At 46.0% G+C, this 20276-nt stretch overlaps 1 protein-coding gene across 3 annotated transcripts in view; it reads left to right on the top strand.

The window, feature by feature from the left end:
* Nucleotides 1-20276, top strand: part of PDZRN3 (PDZ domain containing ring finger 3) — a 227451-nt gene that overhangs the window by 196443 nt on the left and 10732 nt on the right. For all 3 annotated transcript variants that reach the window (XM_040995071.1, XM_040995073.1, XM_040995074.1), the window contains 2 exons: nucleotides 7242-7489; nucleotides 10158-10245. In XM_040995071.1, coding sequence (XP_040851005.1) covers nucleotides 7242-7489; nucleotides 10158-10245 — 336 coding nt within the window. The remainder of the gene's footprint in view (nucleotides 1-7241; nucleotides 7490-10157; nucleotides 10246-20276) is intronic.

Here is a 20276-nt window from a genome sequence, read left to right as displayed (position 1 = left end):
GTGCTGGGCCACAGTGCAGGCCCCATGCTATTTTGATCTCTTCAAGAAATGCTTCAGTAAAAATGTAGGAAATGCTTTCAGCCTTTAAGTGTCTTTGTTTTCCTCCCAGAGAACACATGAAGAGTTCCAGAAAAGGGGAGATCTGACTATGGAAATGCTTACAGTCTCTCTAACATCCAAAGGGGATGCTACTTTAACTGGCCGCCATTAAGGCAGCGTGAAATGTGCACAGTAATTGTAGAGGCATAATGGTCCAGCTGTAATGATGCTTTATAGGCATTTGGATGTTATGTCCTCACATGAGATGGTATCAAGGCTTTTAAAAGGCGATAAGGTGGATGATCATGCAGGTGAGATTAGCATCTGAAAAGAAAGTATTTTATAATATGGGAGGACAAACATTTGCTTTCTGATCGTGAGAGTACGTGTCTGATTTTCAGCCTCTGTTTCTTTCTTTTTCAAGATTGTCCACTTTTTCTTTATTTCATTCATGTGAAAGGCAGAGTTACAGAGACAGAGGGAAAGGTCTTCCATCCACTGGTTCATTCTTTAAGTGGCTGCAACATCCTGGGCTAGAGCCCTTTCTGGGTCTCCCAGGTGGGTGCCTGGGGCCCAAGGACTTTGGCCGTCCTCCAGTGCTTTCCCAGACCATTAGCAGGGAGCAACCGGGACATGAACCAGAACTCATGTAGGATACCAGTGTCTTGGCAATGACCTCACCTGCCCCAAAATAATACCATCCCCTAGCCTCTATTTCTTTATGATACAGTATCTGCCCTCTGATTCAGAGCCCATTCTCCAGTTAGAGTCTTTCTTTCAGAAAAAAAGGCACATGGTTCTTTTTTTTTTTTTTTTTTTTTTTTAAAGATTTATTTTTATTATTTTCTCATTGGAAAGGCAGATATACAGAGAGGAGAGACAGAGAGGAAGATCTTCCATCCGATGATTCACTCCCCAAGTGAGCGCAACGAGCCGATACTATGCCGATCCGAAGCCAGGAGCCTCTTCCGGGTCTCCCACGCAGGTGCAGGGTCCCAAAGCCTTGGGCCGTCCTCGACTGCTTTCCCGGGCCACAGGCAGGGAGCTGGAAGGGAAGCGGGGCTGCCGGGATTAGAACCGGCGCCCATATGGGATCCCGGGCGTGCTAGGCGAGGACCTTAACCACTTGCGCCACCGCGCCGGGCCCGGCACATGGTTCTAAACTAGAAGATGCTTAAGTGAGAAAGAAGAATGGCTCCTCATTAAACAGGCTATAAATTCACCTGTATGGGGTAAAGGGAATCTTTCCAGTTATAAAAGTATCACACCAAATATCCCATCAGAATCCATTTAGAAATTACCATGGATAATAATAATAATAATAATAATAATAATAATAATAATAATAATAATAATGTTGCGGGGAGGGAATCCCCATGAACAAATCCCCAAACAGATTGGTGTTTCAACTTTCTGGAAATTGAATCTGTTGTCTGTGTATCTGCAGGTGGAGATGTAGATGCATTTCTATGTTAACACCAAGTTAGTTTGAATACCCCTTGTTCGTGAAGAGTCCTGTTCCTCTGGAAATGCCATATTCTCCACAATTCAGACAAGTTGCCATCCCTGCCCTGAGCCCTGGAGCGGGCTGTAAGTCTGAAATAAATTAAGACAGACAGCAGTTTCCTGAATGGAAAAAGGTTTTTTTTAAAAAAAAAAAAAATTTTTATCCAACCCTAAATCAGGTCTTGAAAGCTTTTACTTTTTGCTACAGAGTTTATTATCGGCGGCTGCTTCCAGTGAAATCTAAGTTTTAATTAGTTTGAAAACATAGGTGTGATATTTTATAGAATGAAATCGCTGCCCCTGTATTTAATTAAATGAACCCTATAAATGTTGGATTTTAGCCAGGAGCATAATTTATAGTGGACTGAATTTAAAACTGCATTAGCCCTGTGGTTAGGGTTGTTGGGGCTTGTAATAGAACCAGAGGTGATTGGGGAGATACTTATCCTCAGAAGTGAAAGGTCTCCCCATAAATAGACATGTATTCTATCATTTAAAAAGTGTATGGTGTCTTTACCAAAGGTGACACTTAAACTATCCTGAAGTGCTAAGGGTGGAAAATTCGGGAAGCTACCCAGGTTGCAGTTTGGAAAGGTGACAGCGAGTGACGGTGGCTTGCCAATGTTTTTTCCAGCTGGGCAGTGGAACACGAGCCTCTTTGTGGTTCCCAGGCATCAGCAGCATTCTAGCGAGTATAGACTCCAAGAGCAACCAGGCCAGATGTATCCCCTTGCAAGGCGTCTAGGGGAAACGCCACCCATGGTACTATCACTTGACCGTTTCTTCAGTGGCTCTCAGGTCTGGGACCTCACATTTCCATCCAGAAATTCCTTCAGTGTGCCCTCCACAGTCTGCTAAGAAGAGAGCTAGGATTACACAATAACATCAATCAACACTGGCTGGAAGAGATAGAGATGGGTTGCCAATGAAATTTACCTTTCACATCAGTGCGCAAGGCTGACTCCAGGAAAGACAGGTGCAGGCACCACCTTGCAGGAGGACAGGGAGTTCGGAGGCCCTTTCCCTTGCCCCTGGCATGACTGTCTGATCCCAGGAGGAGCTATGCAAAAAGCACCTCTTTAGGGTTCCTTACTGTCAGCTTGCATCTGCGCCAGGGATGTTTGCCTTGAAACTGATTGAATTTTCCCCATAATCGCGCTTAAGTCCTGGAGGACCAGCCAGAGCCTTAGGTGGGTAACTTAAGCATTTCATTTATAATAAAGACAAAGTTTGCAATCAGCATTTCTTGTTCCAAAACATTCCATTTACTTGGTTTTAGAGCTGCATAAAATGTCTGGAAAGCAATGTGCTCAATTGGGCGAGTTAATGATATTTAATTTGACCGGGCCAAACGTCACAGGAGGAGCACCCCGGCTCCGTTCTGCGTAATGTCGATGGGATGTTAATCCCCGGAATACAGCTTGCCACCCTCGGGTGGCTGCCGGCAGGCACCACGATCATCAACTCACTCTGCCTCTCGGTTTTGTGACTCCTAGATGACAGTGTAATAAGCATTATGTGCACAAGGTAATTCAAAACAAATTTGACTGCAGAAACAGAAACAGCAACAACAAAAAAAGGGTCATTTAGGAGGGTAAGCTTCTGCCTTGTCTCATTGTCTTTTAAGAGAATGTAATGATCCCTAAAATACCTTGTCTAGAAGCTTGTGGGATGTGGGGTCAAGTCCCATAAAATGTATCTGTTGCATCCACCCCACACCCCTTGCAAAAAGCATCTTGGAGATGGAAATGTCTGTGTGTGTGTGTGTGTTGGCAGCTGAGCCACTTGAGAAGTACAGCAAGCTTCCTAGGAAATAACTCTTTCACTATGAAAGTGTCTCTTGAGACTAATGTTCTGGAATGACTTTTGCTAACTGTTTTTTGAAAGATTGATTGATTGATTGATTGATTGATTGATTTGAAAAGCAGAGCCACAGAGAGAAACATCATGTTCACTCTCCAAAAATGGCCACAAGGGCCAGGAGGCAGGAACTCTGAATCTCATGGGGGTGGTAGAGATCCAAGCATTTGGGTCATCCTTCCCACGTGAATTAGCAGGGAGGTGGACAAGAAGCAGAGCAGCCAGGATTCCAACACACCAAGTTCCAGGCCTCTTCTTTCCCCAAGCCTTCTGTGCAGCAGAGATGTTCAGGTGCTGCTGCACCAGCTGTCTTTAACAGAACCCAAAGTCAAGTGCAAAAGTATCATTCTGCTCATCAGCACTTGAACCACTGGGATACAGGGATCTCTTTGCCCCCTGGAATCCAGCCGGCATAAACTGATTTAAACAGGTCCTTTGTGCATAGTTTTCTATGTCCCATGCAGTGGGCTCTAGAGTTGGTTTATTATAAAAACTACTAAATAAAGCAATAATTAGCCCTACTTTTTCCATTAAAAATTAAGAGAACTGATTAAAGTGCATCACTAATCAGAGAAGCATTTTTACTAAGTCTTTTACACCAACAATATCATTTGAAATAATTGAGAATATGTTATCCTATGCCCAATTTTATGACACCTCTGTGCAGTATTTACACCTGTTAGGATCTTGAGGCTGCAGATAGCTAAACTTCACGTCCAGTGGCTTCAATTATAAGTAATGTATTACCAAATATAATTTTTAAAAAATTGTGCAACAAAAGACTCTAGACTGTTGGTTCACTTGTTTAATGATATCATCAGGGACCCTCTTCTCCCATTCCCCCCACCCATCCACCTCAGTGTGCTAATTTGGCCTCCAAGGCTGGTTTACCATATGGTCCAAAATACTGCCATGGGGCTAGGAAATGCATGCACATGACTTGCTCAGGAGCAGGGAAAGGCAGCTTCCAGCCTCCCGGCAGATCCCCTCTTATCACATCAGCCAGAATTACATTGCAGAAGAGGAAGCTGCCTCCAAGGAGCTGCACTGCCCAAAACCAAGAGCTCGGTCTCCAGCCTAGCCTGAACTCAAAGTTTTCATCCTTGAGTCCTCCATCCTTGAGCCATAAGACAGGGGGCCACCTGACTTGCCAAAAGACACATGGGGATGGGATGGGAAAGCCAGGAGTAAGTTTACTTCTGGACAAAAGGAATAATACCACCATGACAGGTTAAATCAAGTCTTCTTAGCAGCCAGATTATGTGACTCAGTGGAGAGGAAACAACACGAGGGCTCTGTTACAGGACAGGATGCCAAGGTTTGCAGAAGGAATTTTGCTGGCCAGGCAGCTGACAATGCAAGCTGCTATTGTAATCGAGAGCCTTCGTCATATGCGTGCAAAGACTAGTCTAAGAGACACCACTTGGAAGATGCGTAGCGTCTTAATGGTCCTCCCTCAGTTCGCTTAGCTTAGTGTTTCTTTTAAAGATAACAGGGAGTTGAGAGGAAATAGATGTTGTAAGAAAACCCATGTGTTCATTCTCTTGGAGCGGAAGATCTGGTGTTTATACAGAGAAAACACAGATTGGACAGCTCTCACAAGACACGTTGAAAAAGCTCAATAGCTGAGTTCCTTGTGAGTGAAACTCTCTGAGACAAGCTATCGCCCAACGAAGACCAGAGAGGAAAACCAAGGTGTGAAGGTGGAGTTGGCTCTGACCACATTCACTGTGTTACTTATCCACAGGAAGACTCTCCCCACTGTAAACTCCTGGATTGTAGTGGATTGTAGGCAGAGCATCCCCTTTCCAAAAGTTCCCAGGGCATTTCAGACTTGAAATTTGTGGATCAGGGATGCTCGAGGGATAACTTGACAGATATTCCCAAACCTGAAAAACTGCGAAATCTGAAATCCTTCTGGCCACAGACATTTTGGATAAGGGATACTCAACATGATTCTTGGTATCACACATTGATGGGAAGTGTGACCCAGATGGTTCCATCTGTGATGAATTTCACGGCACTCCGTGGAACTTCTCACCCGCAACTCGCACTTCCTTCCTCTGCAGCCAGGGTCCTGAGTGTTCTGACTTCTAAACAGGGAAGGGGTTGGGACAGTCCTTTGGAACGACATAGAGAATTCCTGCGTGATTCTGTTCTCCCAAAGGAGAGAGCAGAGAGGCAAGCGCAGTGTTTAACCTGACTGTTGCCCATCTTCCAAAGAGGGAATGTCCAAGTCATACGGTTCAGACATGGTTTTATCTTGAGAGCACTAGAGCCATTCTGTGCCCCACAGTTCTTGTCGAACCAAACTGCTGCATGATGGAAGTAAATTACTCGAGCAGATTAAGTCCAAATCACGCCCAGCGTGCCCTGGCACCATTCATTTGTGCTTCATAACAAGGAAAGCATCTGACGTCTCTTCCTCAAGGCACTCCAGCCTAAGAGCTGCCATTCCTCTGGGGTCGGAGCAAAAGAGAATGCGATCAATACTCCAGTTTTGCCTGGACCAACGGTAAAGGAAGTGATGTGCCTCAGGAAGCAGAAGAGATTAAGGGTGAAAGGCTGAAGCATCAACCTAGGAGATTGCAACTTGGATACTATGCTATCCAGGGGCAGCCGTGCAGCCGTGATGCTGTCCCCAGATATGAGCAGCTGGGGAACTTCTCAAGCCATGGATTCTGGGAAGCATGAGGTTCACACCGTTGCATTGATGCGAGGGTTTAAAATGCCAAGCAACACCACCTGGGGAGTTGACAATATTTTGGAGGTAGATACGTTCAGGCAGGCCAAGCCTAAGACAACGCCGTATTATCTGCATATGATGAGTGGAATGTGTTTTGTTGTACAAGGGGGAGAAGGGGGAGAGGAGAGGGTGGAGGAAGACATTGGGCTTTCCTGATGACTTGGAATGACTCCGGTCTCTGGAAGGAAAATTCTGCTTTGTACGTCATTGTCCCTTAAGCTATTTGAAAGATAGTAGTGTGGAGTTCTCATTGTACGACAGAAAGAATCCTGGCCAAGCCTCCAGCCTTCTGCCCCACCAGGAACAAGTGGAGTCAGCCCATGGGCTTTATCTGAGGCATTGAAAACGGAGATCAGTATCCCTCCGTCCTTGCCAAGCAACATAAGCACACAACTGTTGGGAAGGGGTCCTTATTGAAGTCAATGTGGGAGACAGTAGGCAGTGAGTAAGTACAGGCGTTGGGGTTACAATGGTAGCAAAGCACTGCAAACAGTGAGAAGTGGACTGCCACCACGCTAGGCTGGATTTCCCCAACGTTTGGCCATTTGACGCCTTTCTTTGTGCTATCTGCCATCTGTGCCTACAGCCTTTACTGTCATGTACTTAGCATTTGTGATGGATGTCCTTAAAAAGAAAGACAAAGAAATGAATAGCAAAAGTCCTGTTGCTTCCATAACAGGAAAGCTAGCAATGCCTGACACACACTGGCAAAACAGACACCATCAACACATAACAAGGTAATTAATTTCTAGTTAGCTGTTACTGCCCTGATAAAGATTCGGAGCCTGAGGCTGGCCTTTTCTCTCACAGACAAGATGAGCAAGTGATGGAATTGTAGAAAAGATGTGCCAGGAGGAAGCCAAGGCCTCCCTGTTGTGAACTTTATTATTTAATGCCAAATTCTTATGCTCCCACAAACTCACCCCATGCCTACCAAGGCATTCTTTGGGAAACCTAAATGTTGAGCCTTGACGTTCTCTCTCTGACACTTCCCCATGCATCTTCCTATTGGAGGTATACAGGTACAATCAACAGTCTTTCAGTTGCTGCTCTGTTATAACCCTCTCCTACCCTCAATATATCTCAACAGGTCAATGGCAAAGATTTATCCCGGGCAACTCATGACCAGGCCGTGGAAGCCTTCAAGACAGCCAAGGAGCCCATCGTGGTCCAGGTGTTGAGACGAACACCAAGGACCAAGATGTTCACGCCACCATCAGAGTCGCAGCTGGTGGACACGGCCACCCAAACAGACATCACCTTTGAACACATCATGGCTCTCACCAAGATGTCCTCACCCAGCCCACCCGTGCTGGACCCCTACCTCCTACCAGAGGAGTAAGTACTGTGACCCCGAGCTACTAATGCCTTAATAAGTATGATGAAGTTGGCTTTCCCTTTTCCCTGTGGTGGGAAAAAAAATTGATGTGTCTTATAATTTTCCTCCAAGTTGCCTGTGTTTAACTTTATTGTTTATAGAGGCAATAAATCGAATCCTGCTCAAAACCGCTCCGACATATTAATGACTTTATTATAACCCTGGAGCGGAGTTATTCAAATTATATTCCAAGAACAGAATTACTTACAAATGTTGTAAAAGTTGTTTCAGAATAAAATTTAATCACAGCAAATGGTAATTTGAAGGTTGCATGGTTACGACTAGAGGGAATGTTGATTGTTCTTTTAACTAGACGGCAGAGTAAGGACAGAAAGTTCTGTGGGTTGGGCATTCTGCTTTCCTTGGTTTCATTTCAAACTGGAATTCCTGCAAGCAGCCTGCACGAGGCTCCTATAAATACTTGGTAGACCACGTCAATAACAACGTGAAGCAACACGCCTGGCCTTCTTTGCTACACCTCACAGTCAGAGAAAACCCTGCTGCTCAAGCCAATTTCTGCTTGAAGGACTTGGGCAACTACTTCATTGTCCACTATGACAATAGTGATAAAAATAATATGCCTCTCCCAGGCTTGCGGAAGGATGAAAAGAAGTAATGTATGGAAAGTGCTTGGCATAGCAGATGCTAAGCCCTCAATAAAGGGTAGCAGCTGTCATCATTAATTCAGTAACTGATGGAAAATATTAAGAAATATCAAGTAAGAAACTCTCACTGGCTCACGAGATGTCCCATTTGATTTTGCCTTTCTCATGTGACTGTACGTTTCAGGGGGTACCGTCTCTCTAGCTGACATTAGGGCCACCTTCATGGCCTCCCATCTTGATTCCATCTGGGTTGGGATCATTGATTACATGCATTCTTTCCAAGGGCATTTTCACCTCTTGCAGGGAAAACCTCTGAGCGATACCTGTTGCCTTTCTATTAGCAACTCGATAGCTGGCAGGAGCACGTGTTTCCTGCGGTGCTGTCAAATCCCAGACAGAGGCTTGTCTTTCATCTCCTGGCTTTAGTGGTTGGCTGTCCCTGGAAACCAAGGTGAATTCCCCAAGTGGGGCTAAAAGTAGATTTCAGCTATAGCTCACAGTGCATAAAAGAGAAGGCCAGGAGTCCACCTGATATGGCCCCACAGGGCGCAGGTGTACACGTTAACTGCTGGTTCCTATGGAATATTTATTATGCCTGGCTCTCCTGTACCAATGAAGAACTGCAGCCTCACCAAGCCCTACTCAGCAGCACCCGGATGGAAGACAGGTGTGTTGCCCTCAGCTCTTAGCTCTTAATCATGATACTATGTAGTGTCCCAGCTGGAACCAGCGTTGCAACTGGTCGATGCACTGAGTCCACTAATTCAAATCAGTTATCTTGCATTCCCCACCCAAACAGCCTCTCGTTATTGATGAGGCCTTTAAGACTACTCCTGAGTCTCAAATGTTGAGTCATCCCAGTGACAGGTCTTTACAATCCAAACCCCTGATCTCCTCTTATGTCTGGTTAACATGACATGACTTATCCCCCCTGGGATGATTTGGGAAATGTCAGAGGAGTCCAGAGGTCAGGCCCCTGCAGGCTGTGGCCTCCAGGTCAGACAGTTGCAAAGGGCCTGCCTGGAGGTTGGATGGGCAGTGTTAAGTTGATGCTTGCGAGCCCAGACTTCCAGCAGTATCCTTGGTACTAAAAGCCCTTTAAGTGCAGGCAGTGCATTTGCCTGATGGGGCCAGAAAATTGAAAGCCAGCCCTTGTTTGAATGACCACTCATGTCTGATCTGTTGTTGCAGAACTAAGTGCCTGGGAGGGATGGCCAGAACCCACTGATTGCTATGCTGGCCTTTGAGAATATGAGGTCTGGGTCCCCAGCCAACAGTGGGAAGCTGCAGCTTTCCATCGGCATCTGGCACCGTGGACCCACAGCTGCTTTCACAGCTGCTAACCAAGCGTGTTGTACCTCCCATTACCTTTCTCGTAAAGATTCCATTAAAGACACTCCTGAAAGCTGGTAGGTTCTGAGAAGTGTGTTTTATAGAAAAGCAAGTTTCCAGTCTTCCAACAGAATGTGGTGTGTGTGTGTGTGTGTGGAGGTGTGCACACATACACACACATGCACTTATACCCATTCATATGTAGCAAGCACTTGCGTGCATATTGTATAGTAAAACTCGTGTTTCTTGCTGTGGATTCAATCCAGAGAGCTCAGGAACACAGGATCCTAGATGAGTGCGTCCCCATTTCAATCATTGCTCTTGGAGCCAATCTCAGAGGTCAGCACATGTGTTTGAGTGTTGCCTGGACTCAATCCTACATCTCTCCAGAGCAAGCAGGTTTAATACATGCCTCTCTCCTGCCCAGTGACTTCATTGGCAATGAGTCACATAGTACACATCACTAGTTGGCTATGGGACAGACTCCTGGCAGAGAACCTTGCACTGTGTGTCTTACCTCCTTCCAGAGAAAGCAGACTTGCAGGCAGAAGGTGAAAATCTGATGGTGCAAGATCTGACTGTGCTCAGAGCCACATCCAAAGAGAAGTAGGCTGTGACAGGCCCATGCCCTGGGAAGGGTGTGATGCCCCTGCTGGGTGCGGGGCCTTAAAGACCTTTCACTCTTTTTCAGGCATCCCTCGGCCCACGAGTACTATGATCCAAATGACTACATTGGCGACATCCACCAGGAGATGGACAGGGAGGAGCTGGAGCTGGAGGTAAGAAGAGCATCGCACTTTGGGGGTCATTCTGGAGAAACCAGGAGGTCTCCTAAGCTCCTTTCTGCAGCACACGTTTCAGTTTGGGATGTTGATGAAGAATATCGAAAGCAGAAGCACCCCGATCACTCCTGTAAAAGACATAGCTGGTGTTGGGCTGTATTTTCCCTCCTCCTTCTAGAGCAGTTCACTAGCCAAGTCACACATGCAGAAAAGTAAGTTTTTGAATTATGTTGTCATCATTATTATTATTAGCATTATTTTAATGACTTAAAAATTAAGACATTGGGGCTGGAATTGCGATACAGCAAGTTAAATCACCTCCTGCAATGCTGACATTCCACATGGATGCTGGCTTGAGTCTCAGTTACTCCACTTCCGATCCAGCTCTCTGCTGTTGCACCAGCTCGACGTGCTTGGTCCCCTGTAGCCACATGGGAAAGCTGGCAGAAATCCTGGCTCCGAGCTTCTGCCTGGTTTAGCCCCAACCCATTGCAGCTGTTTGGAGAGTAAGCCAGCAGGTAGAAGAAGATCCCTCTCCATCTCCTCACCCCTCGCCACTCTCTATCATGCTGTACCTCTGCCTTTCAAGTAAATAAATCTTTAAAAAAAAATAAGACAAAAAAACAATACGACATTCTCAAGGTTGCCATTCTCAACCTCGGTTCTCATATAACCCATACATTCTTGTAATTAAGGTAAGCCTCCTCACCATCCAGCTGTTTGTTTATTGTGTGGATGTAAATCTCACATTTAGTGGTTCACTTTCCAAATACTCGCAATGGCCAGGAGCAGGCCAGGCCAGAATCAGGAGCTCAGAATGCATTTAGAGTTGTGCTAGGTCAGGCACAGGGTTCTAGGTGCTTGGTCCATCACCTGCTGCTTCCCAGTGTGTAACGTTAGCAAGAGGCTGGACTCTTGAGCAGAGTCTTCACCTCCGGCTCTCCAGTTTGGGATACAGGCATCTCAGGGACATCCTAATTCCAAGGCCAAACACTCTCCCCTAACTTCTATCTTGTACCATCAGCCCTGATGCAAAGGCTGAGTTAGCCCACCGATTCCTCCAGGGTTTGCTAATTCTCATCTTGAAAACATTGGATCAAATCTGTAACTCCTCTTATGCGTTATTTGAAGCCAAATCTAAATCAAGATTCTTGATGTGATGTAATGTAAATTGGCCTCTGTCAAGTGTTCAGTTGTTGAGAGGACAACAGGATAATTCTGTTTCTGTATAAACACCAGCGTCCGTGACCAAGTTATTTATACTGCCAGGAAGAAAAAAAAACATGGTTTCCTATTTCAATGTGTTTTCAAAAGATACGAGAGCATTTCTGAAAACTGATTTTTTTTTTTCTGGAATAGAGGCAGAGGGTATGTTTTCAAAAGGTACCTGATGCTGACAGGCAAGTCTTTCGGCACCACAGGAGGTCAGCCCAGGGAATTCCGTTAACATTATATCCAGTCTTGCGGCCAACTGTTGTGTAGTCTGAGCTGTCCCACTGACACTTCTGAAGTTGATGTGTTGTTCAGAGGCAATGGGGGCCTGTGCAGTGAAACAGCCGAGTGGTACAAAATTGCTGGCCTCCCGGAGCAGTGCTTTCAAGTCACCAAGAGCTCTCATTCCGAAACAGAAACTGAAGATGAATAAAGGAGTGCCCAGGGCCACTTTTAACTGCTGCTCGCCTACTGCTAGACGGGCAAAGCAAAGCCTCTAGTCACTGGAGACATGAGCGACTCCATGACATTCACATTCTTTTCTTTTTTTGATTTTGAAGTTGTCTTTTAAACGCATCAGCTCTGAATAGCACTGGCCATTGCTCTAACTGTACAAACCCTGGATGGTTTCTGCTGTCAGCCAGTGGCCAGTGCATCTGTCCTCAATCATCGCTCTGGGTGATGTATTTTCTTACTGTAAGGGTTCTGCCCTGTACTTGCCGTGTCCTAGTATCCCCAGGTTCAAGGCTTAGCTAGTGATGCAACTGATGACTCCTTATGGAGATGTGTGCTTCCTATAGCCACCACTTCTTCCTCCCCAATGGATACCATGATCAGTGCAATTGGGAAACCCCCGAATAGGATTTCCTAGAGAACTTTGCAGAATCTTGACTGTTTCATTAGCATGCCAAATGCCCTGAGCAAAGAGACCAACCACGGGAGACAGACTCTCCCAGACCTCTTTGGACTGGCACCTGCTCACCTTTTCTGTGCTTGCGCTTAGAGAATCCCCACTCTGCAGAAAGGACTAATTAATCATCTTTATGGGACAATCCTGCTCAGTGATGATCATTATAATTATGATGAAGTACAGCTCTTTGAAAAGCTGTCACATTTCTCAGACGCAAGATTTAGGAAGTAGTATATAGACTTGGCAGTTATTGTTATTTAGTCAGACTGTTGAGTTCTTTCATTTAGTTTCGACGATCTTCAAGAAGCTGCTGGAAGCCACGTTTTCCTCTTGCCTATGAATGCTTCTGCAGGGGTTCAGGCAAGTCCCTGAGCCCATAGATGGGGGTCTGCCCACTTTTAACCATTCTGCCTTATATTCGAATCTCACCAGAAATTTCCTATTTTCTATTCCTAATTTCTATTCCCTTTCAACTCAGTGTATTTAAGCTAGGACAATTCTATTTTGAAAGAAACCCTGTATAACCATCTCTAAAAGAAATTCAACACCAATTGCTACAAACAAAAAAAAAAATCTCGTAAGACTTAATACAGTGGATCCAAGATATTGTTACTGAGTCCCGGGGTCAACACTGGGGACTGTGGGCCACAAGTCCCTCTGCTTTCCTGTTCTTCCCAGGAGATAGGCTCACATTCAAGATGAGCTCTGGAAGTGACTTTCCTAGTATGAACATACCTGGGGCTTCTTGCCTTGGGTGGCAGCAAACCCCTCATATCTTGGGTATCTGAAGAGCAGGGAGGGCCAGGCAGCAGCTTAACCACAGCTGGGAGACATGGGAGCTGCAGCACCTTGGTCCCCAGACACACGGAGCCAAGAGTATGGGCGCCAGCGGAGCCCCCAGGTGTCGGGATGCACAAGGAGATGGTGATGCTCTCTCCTTCAGGCCTGGACCCCCCACGCTCCTATTTGCTCTGTTCTCACACCAGGGAGGCCATGGTTGTGCCTTTCTTTCACTGCAGTGGACCATGTATCCCAGGTCACAAATATCATCCACATGGTTCATGCAAAGTTACCACAGGCTAGGAATGAACATGCCCCTAGGAGATTTAGGCAGGGCTAGTAAGGCAGATTCTCTCTTGTCATGAATAAAGCAGAGACAAAGGAACCCCAATGGAGCATTTCTAAGTTAGAACTTAGATCCCTAGACTTCCCATTTATGCTTGTTTTTCTCTTTTTCTCTATTTTTAATTTTTTAATATTTTTTTATTGGAAATTCAGATACATAGAAAGGAGGAGAGACAGAGAGGAAGATCTTCCATCCATTAATTCACTTCCCATGCAGCCATAATAGCCATAGCTGCGCTGACCTGAAGCCAGGGGCCAGGAGCTCTTCCATGTCTCCCACGCAGGTACAGGGTCCCAAAGACTTTGGGCCATCCTCGACTGCTTTCCCAGGCCACAAGCAGGGAGCGGCATGAGAAGCGGGACCTCCTGGTTTAGAACCAGTGCCCTTATGGGATCCTGACCTGTGCAGGACAAAGACTTTAACTGCTCGGCTACTGCACCAGGCCTTAATGTTTTTTCTTTTTCTTTTTTTCTTTTTAAGAGATTCATTTGTTTACTTGAAAGGCAGGTTGACACAGAGAGGAAGGGAGAGCCAGGAACTCCATCCAGGACTCCCACATGGATGTCAAGAAGCCAAGAATTTGAGGCAGCATGCATTCCCTCCCAGGGGCATTGGCAGGAAGCTGAATCAGAAGTGCAGAGAAACCGGGATTCACACCCGGCCCTTGGATGTGGCATGCAGATGTCCACGTAGCTGTTGTGCCACTCGCTGCCCCGAGGCTTTGTTTTGTTTCTATTCTGCTCATCAGCCAAGCCTGAGCCTCCTGCATGACACGTCCTGTCTGGCACTAGAAACACAAAGACAGGAAGCCACCACCCTGTCTGCTCATCAGGAGCTCCAAACCCTTAGCGACACTGGACGCTTGTTATTTCTCAGAAACACAGAATGTGGATGGATCGCCAGCTCCCATGGCCACCAAGCAAGTTTAAGCCAGGCAGCTGGAATGGCATCAGGTCCTTCCCATTTACTCAACACCAGCTGGGGTTGAGTGAGCGACCATCCCAAATTCTGTCGTCGTGGCTACTGAGGAGGACTAAATTAGGGGGAGCCTTGGTGCTTAGCTGTGGATTGAATGTGTCCTCCAGAGCTTGCTCCCTGGCATGATCTGAGATGGTGGCCCAGGTGGGGCCCAGTGGTAGACGTTGAGCACTGCTCAGATGTCATTGAGCACTGATGTCACAGAAGTAGTTCATTCTCAGGAGAATAGACACTAACAAAGCAAGGTCACCCCATTTATTTGGCTCTCACTCCTGTCTTGCCATGAGATCTCTTTCTCTATGTCTCTCTGTCTCTGTCTCTCTCTCTGTCTCACCAGAGATGACCATATGCTCTTTTTTTTTTAAGGATTTATTTTTATTATTTTTTGATTGGAAAGGCGGATATACAGAGAGGAGAGACAGAGAGGAAGATCTTCCGTCCAATGATTCACTCCCCAAGTGAGCACAATGGCCAATGCTATGCCGATCCGAAGCCAGGAGCCTCTTCCGGGTCTCCCACACGGGTGCAGGATCCCAAAGCTTTGGGCCGTCCTTGACTGCTTTCCCGGGCCACAGGCAGGGAGCTGGAAGGGAAGCGGGGCTGCCGGGATTAGAACCGGCGCCCATATGGGATCTCGGGCGTGCAAGGCGAGGACCTTTAACCACTTGCGCCACCGCGCTGGGCCCGACCATATGCTCTTGACCTCCAAAAACCATGAGCTACATGGAGCTGTCTGTCTTCTGTCTGATGCAGCCAGCTCTGGGTATTACATTATAACAACACGAATTAGACTCAGTGAAGCAGAGTCTTCTGGGCGCTCCTTGGCCATTGACCTGCAGGAGAGAGAGAGCAGTGGGTACACTCCCATGCCATCCCATTTCACTGTTCTGCCTTGGGGCCAGAGGGTCACCTGGTCACTTTAAGCAGGCACTGACCTGAGTTTAGCAAGCAGACTTGGATTTCAGCGATGCTGGCACGTACCTGCCACCTGTCTCCCAGGAGATGTCTTAGAGTAGTTGACGATGTCGTCTCAAATCCATCCTCATTGTGGGGTTTGTCTTTGGAAGGATTAGCTGCTTTGAATCGGGGACCAATCTGAACACACCAAAGTAAAATTAGAGCAAAGTCAACATCTTTCAAAGAACCATTTGTATAGCGGACACTATAAATGAGGAACCTAGAGGGGAGTGTGTCGGGATACAATTGAAACAAATGCTCAGGGAGAAACAGATGGTCCCCTTTGAAAGTACACCAGATGATCATGTTTAGGTATGTGTCACATCCCTGTCTTCATGTTATAAGGATTATCCCCAGGGATACCCCAGGGTTAAGCAGTCACATAATTACCCGTAAATTCTCAGGTACCAAACACCTGCTCTAGATCTTCCTGCAGGCAATTAAGAAAGAAAATAGTATCTGAGGAAGGCTTTGTCCTGAATCTGTTGTCTTAATTTCCCAGATGAGTCAGGACCGGCCGCCTCTCGGGCTGCACAGTCCGCTGTCATCGGGACTGTGTTCTGATGATGTAATTCCGAGACCAGAAAGAAAATACGGAAGCTACGGTTTCGACCAGGGGTGGGGGGAGCAGGGAATAAAATAGCTCCCAGAATCTGGTTGCACAGAGTAACCCAAGTAGATGAGAAGGCAACTGGGATTGTCCTGGAGGGAGCGCAGGTGCTCCCAGTCAACCTAGACATTTTTCTTCAGCTTTTGCGACTCAGGGCAAGGCACTCTTCTCTGTTCTGCTTGAGGCAGCCTTCTCATATTACTCTTGCAGTGCCGTGAGGATCTTCCCCATCCTTAGCTTTGCCACCTGCATGTAGTCCAGGGTCTACTGTGCTTCCCCCAGACTTCTGCGCAGCTCAGTCTGTTGCACAATTGTCACCTCTCCAGGGAAGCTTCCTCGGCCTCTCTGTCAGGCATTGCCACATCACCAGTACCATTTTCTACTTATTGCCTGTCACCCCCACTACAATACAAGCTTCAACTCAATCTCTGTTAGAGTCATCCTGATTAAACAATGTCTGGTATGGCGTAGGCGCTCAATGAATACCAGCTGAATGACTGAATGAATGGTGTGTTATTCTGTCTCAAATTGAAGGGCCTTCAGAGAAAAGTCGGTTTCGCGATATCAGCGCATCCCCCAACAAACACCTTATATGAATGCAGAAACTGATGAGAGGCTTTGCAGAGCTACCCCCAGTGGCTAAGGTGTAGACTTGTACTTCAGGGACCAGTTGTCCTGGAGGAAGATAAACCATGGAAATTAGTCCTAGGGACCCCTTGATGAAAGCAGCTGATACCAAAAGAAAGAGCTGGACTCACCAAGGATGAATGACCCCCCTTAATACTCTTAATTGGAATATCGTTTCAATTTCATCTGAAATGTCAGGCTTAGCTGTTGGGTTTTATCAAGCGGCACATCTAGACCAGTAAGCAACAGGATACCAGGGGTGGGGGCAGCTGTAATCCACATAATGCTAATACATTATTCATAGCCGATTGATGAATGGTCTGCTTTGAAATCTTATCTCCATCATCACGGACAGATATGTATCGATAAGCTCCACGCTTTTAGCGAATATGCTCTATTATGTAAGGCTAGCTCAGAGTCAAAAAGGTTGAGGGTTTACTAAAAACACCCAGGAAGTTGCAGGAATTTCCGTTTCTGCTCATCCTGAAACTGCTGTGTCTTATTTTAAAGCTTTAGAATTGGGTTCAGTGACTTGCTGAAGGCAGCTGCAGCCATCAGTGGTAAAGCCAAGCTTTGTATCGTGTCTTCATCCTGCCAGGGAAACTCAAGTTCATTCACTCAGTCTGGCTAAGCATGATCACTGCACAGCATACAGGCTAGACACCGCTTTCATGGTACAATTCATTACTAAAGGACGGTTGCCTTGCTAGAATCTTCTTTACAAAGAACCAAGATAAAGCGCTGTGTGGGGGTCAAGATGACAGCAGCTCTTGCGGGGCTGTTTTCCACGCGCTTCTGCAAACCTCTTCTGGTTCCCTCTGAGCTTAGCCAGAGCCTCCAGACTCCTCCTCTGTGACATTGAACCAGTCCTTGGAAATTGAATGACCAAGGCTAGGCAGTATGCTGTGCCTTCTAAATGCAATTTTTCTGACTTTGTTTAGGGTTCTTAAGAAGGCCCGTGTTATCCTAACACCAATATCAAGTACATGTCTGGTCACTGCGGAGTACTCCTTGCTTTATAATACTGCTTAACACGTGCTGCCCCAGCAGCCAATGCCACTGATCCCACAGGGCTGGGCAGGGTCTAACCCACAGGTCATGTGAGATCTGCAAAATCCTTTGGCCCAACCCTGCCCATAGCCAAGTACGGGCGTGACTCAAAATCCAATAAATTTGTAGCAGGCTGGTTTTTTTTTTTTTTTTTCCAATTGATCATTTTCTATGACCTACAAGTGGTGTTATAAATAAAAAGCCAGGTACCTAGTCAGGTCCTTCGGCATCTGGAGGAATAAGAAGACCGCTGTCCACTGGATGGTCCTTGAGTCCGAGGCAGAGGTCCTAGAGAAAGGTCTGAAGGTATGGGAGTATGAGTTGAGAAAAAATAACTCCTCAGACACTGGAAACTTTGGTTTTGGGATCCAGGAGCACATCGACCTGGGGATTAAATACAACCCAAGTATTGGCATCTACGGCCTGGACTTTCACGTGGTGCTGGGCAGGCCCAGCTTCAGCATCGCAAGCAAGGAAGCACAGGACAGGCTGCGTGGAGGCCAAACACAGGATCAGCCAACAGGAGGCCATGCGCTGGCTCCAGCAGAAGTAGGAAGGAATCACCCTTCCTATCAAATGAATTCCCATTTCTATCGAAAAGGCCAGTAAAATGCTTTCAGTGAAAAAAAAAAAAATGATATTATAAATGACCCTTGGCAGGATAAAAACAAAAAGGTCCCCCATCCCTGCTTTAAAACATGGACCAGGGTGGACATTCAGCCTGACAGGGAAGACAGAGGTCAGTTAGGATGCTCATGTCTGAGTTAGTGATTCCAGCTTCCTACTCCTGCGGACACAGAGGAGCCAGAGGGATGGCTCAAGTGGCGCTGTTTCTGTTCCTGCTGCCCTGTTCTGCCAGTGCGGGGCCGCAGGCCATCCGAAACTGCTGCTGACTAGGGGGGACCCTCCTCTCGGCTGTGCAAAAGTGCCAGTCAGTCAGCAGGTAGGAAGCTGGAACAGGTTTAAGTATACCGCATCCACAATGCCCAGGACCAGAAGGAGTTCAGATTTGGGAATATTTGCATATTTAGAATGAGATATCTTAGAGATGGAGCCCAAGTCTATTGACAAAATGTATTTCTATCTCAGACACAGCTTCTACACCCACTCTAAAGGCAATTTCATGTGATATTTCTCTGTCCCTGCTGGCCTGTCACGAGGTCAGCTGTAGAGTTTTTCAGTGGAGGCATCATTTTATCACCCAAAATCCTTCAGATTTTGAACATTTAGGATAGCAGATTTTCAGATGAGGGGTGTTCAAACCTGTACCAACTACTAACTACAGGTGAGGCTACTGACATCATATAAAAAGTGTTTAAGAGGCATAAATAGATCTTGATTCAGTTATTGGTGATTCAGCTGAAGATATTCCGAAACAACAAATTCTTTTGAACTGTCTTCTATTCCAGCCTGAAGTTTTGCTATAAAGCTCTTATAAAAGTTTCTTATAAAAGTAATATGGGTTTGTAGGAAGAAATAGACAGCTTCAAAAGGAAAAAAAAAAAACACAGAAAAAAAAATTATCCTACCAGCAACAAATGAACTGCTATCAACTTCATGGTTCAATAGTTCTTCTGATATTTGTCCATCAAAATTCACATTTTCTCTCTCTTTCTGTCAACTTCTCTCCACTCCCTTTCTCTGTAAGTCTGCCTTTTAAATAAATAAATCTTTTCAAAAATGAAATCAAATGCTTTTCAGGTTAGATTTTTATCAAAGTCACACACTAAAGACTTTTGAAATCAGGCTATCTAAGTTTTTATTACTAAGCCAGATAAGCACACAAATGCAATTTAGACATAAGTTTTTCTTGGTGCAAAAAAAAAAAAAAATTGAAACCCATGCTTGTTTGCTCCATAAAACACATCTTGTGTTGATTTTTTTTTTTTTTTTGAAATCCCTGGAACTTTGTGCCATTGTTTACCAAGACAGGATTTATAGACATGTCCTCTTCCAAGGTTGTCAGGGCTTTTGTATTCCAGTTGTGTTTTTCTGTGTAAGATTTATCTTATTTTTAGTGGAAAGTCAGACATTCAGAGAGGAGAGACAGAAAAGAAAATCTTCCATCCTTTGATTCACTCTCCAAGCAGCTGCAATGGCTGGAGCTGAGCTGATCCGAAGCCAGGAGCCTCTTCGGGCTCTCCCACGTGGGTACAGGTCCCAAGGCTTAGGGCCATCCTCGACTGCTTTCCCAGGCTACAAACAGGGAGCTGGATGGGAAACAGGGCTGCCGGGATTAGAACCAGCACCCGTGTGGGATCCCAGCACATGCTAGGCGAGGACTTTAGGCACTAGACTACCACGCCGGGACCTCCAGTTGTGTGTTATAGTCGTATTTGTCGAGCTATGCTGAAAGAGCATGAGGACCGGATTGACTGGCTTGTTTACTCTTCAGTTTACCACTGACCCATACATGGTTCAGCCAAGTATGAGTGCAGAAGTGACTGTGTATGTGGCTCTGCAGCAGTACTTTGTTCATTGATCAAGTCAGCTGAGCATGTCCCTGGTGACACTGGGCAACTGCACAGCTAGTAGGTTTCTAAATGCTTCCTTCAATT

The sequence above is a fragment of the Ochotona curzoniae genome, unplaced genomic scaffold (genome assembly GCF_017591425.1).
Source record: "Ochotona curzoniae isolate NIBS_2020 unplaced genomic scaffold, NIBS_Ocur_1.0 contig_908, whole genome shotgun sequence".
NCBI lineage: Eukaryota > Metazoa > Chordata > Mammalia > Lagomorpha > Ochotonidae > Ochotona > Ochotona curzoniae.
Note: the sequence above shows the minus strand (reverse complement) of the source record. Positions and strands in the feature narration are given on the sequence as shown.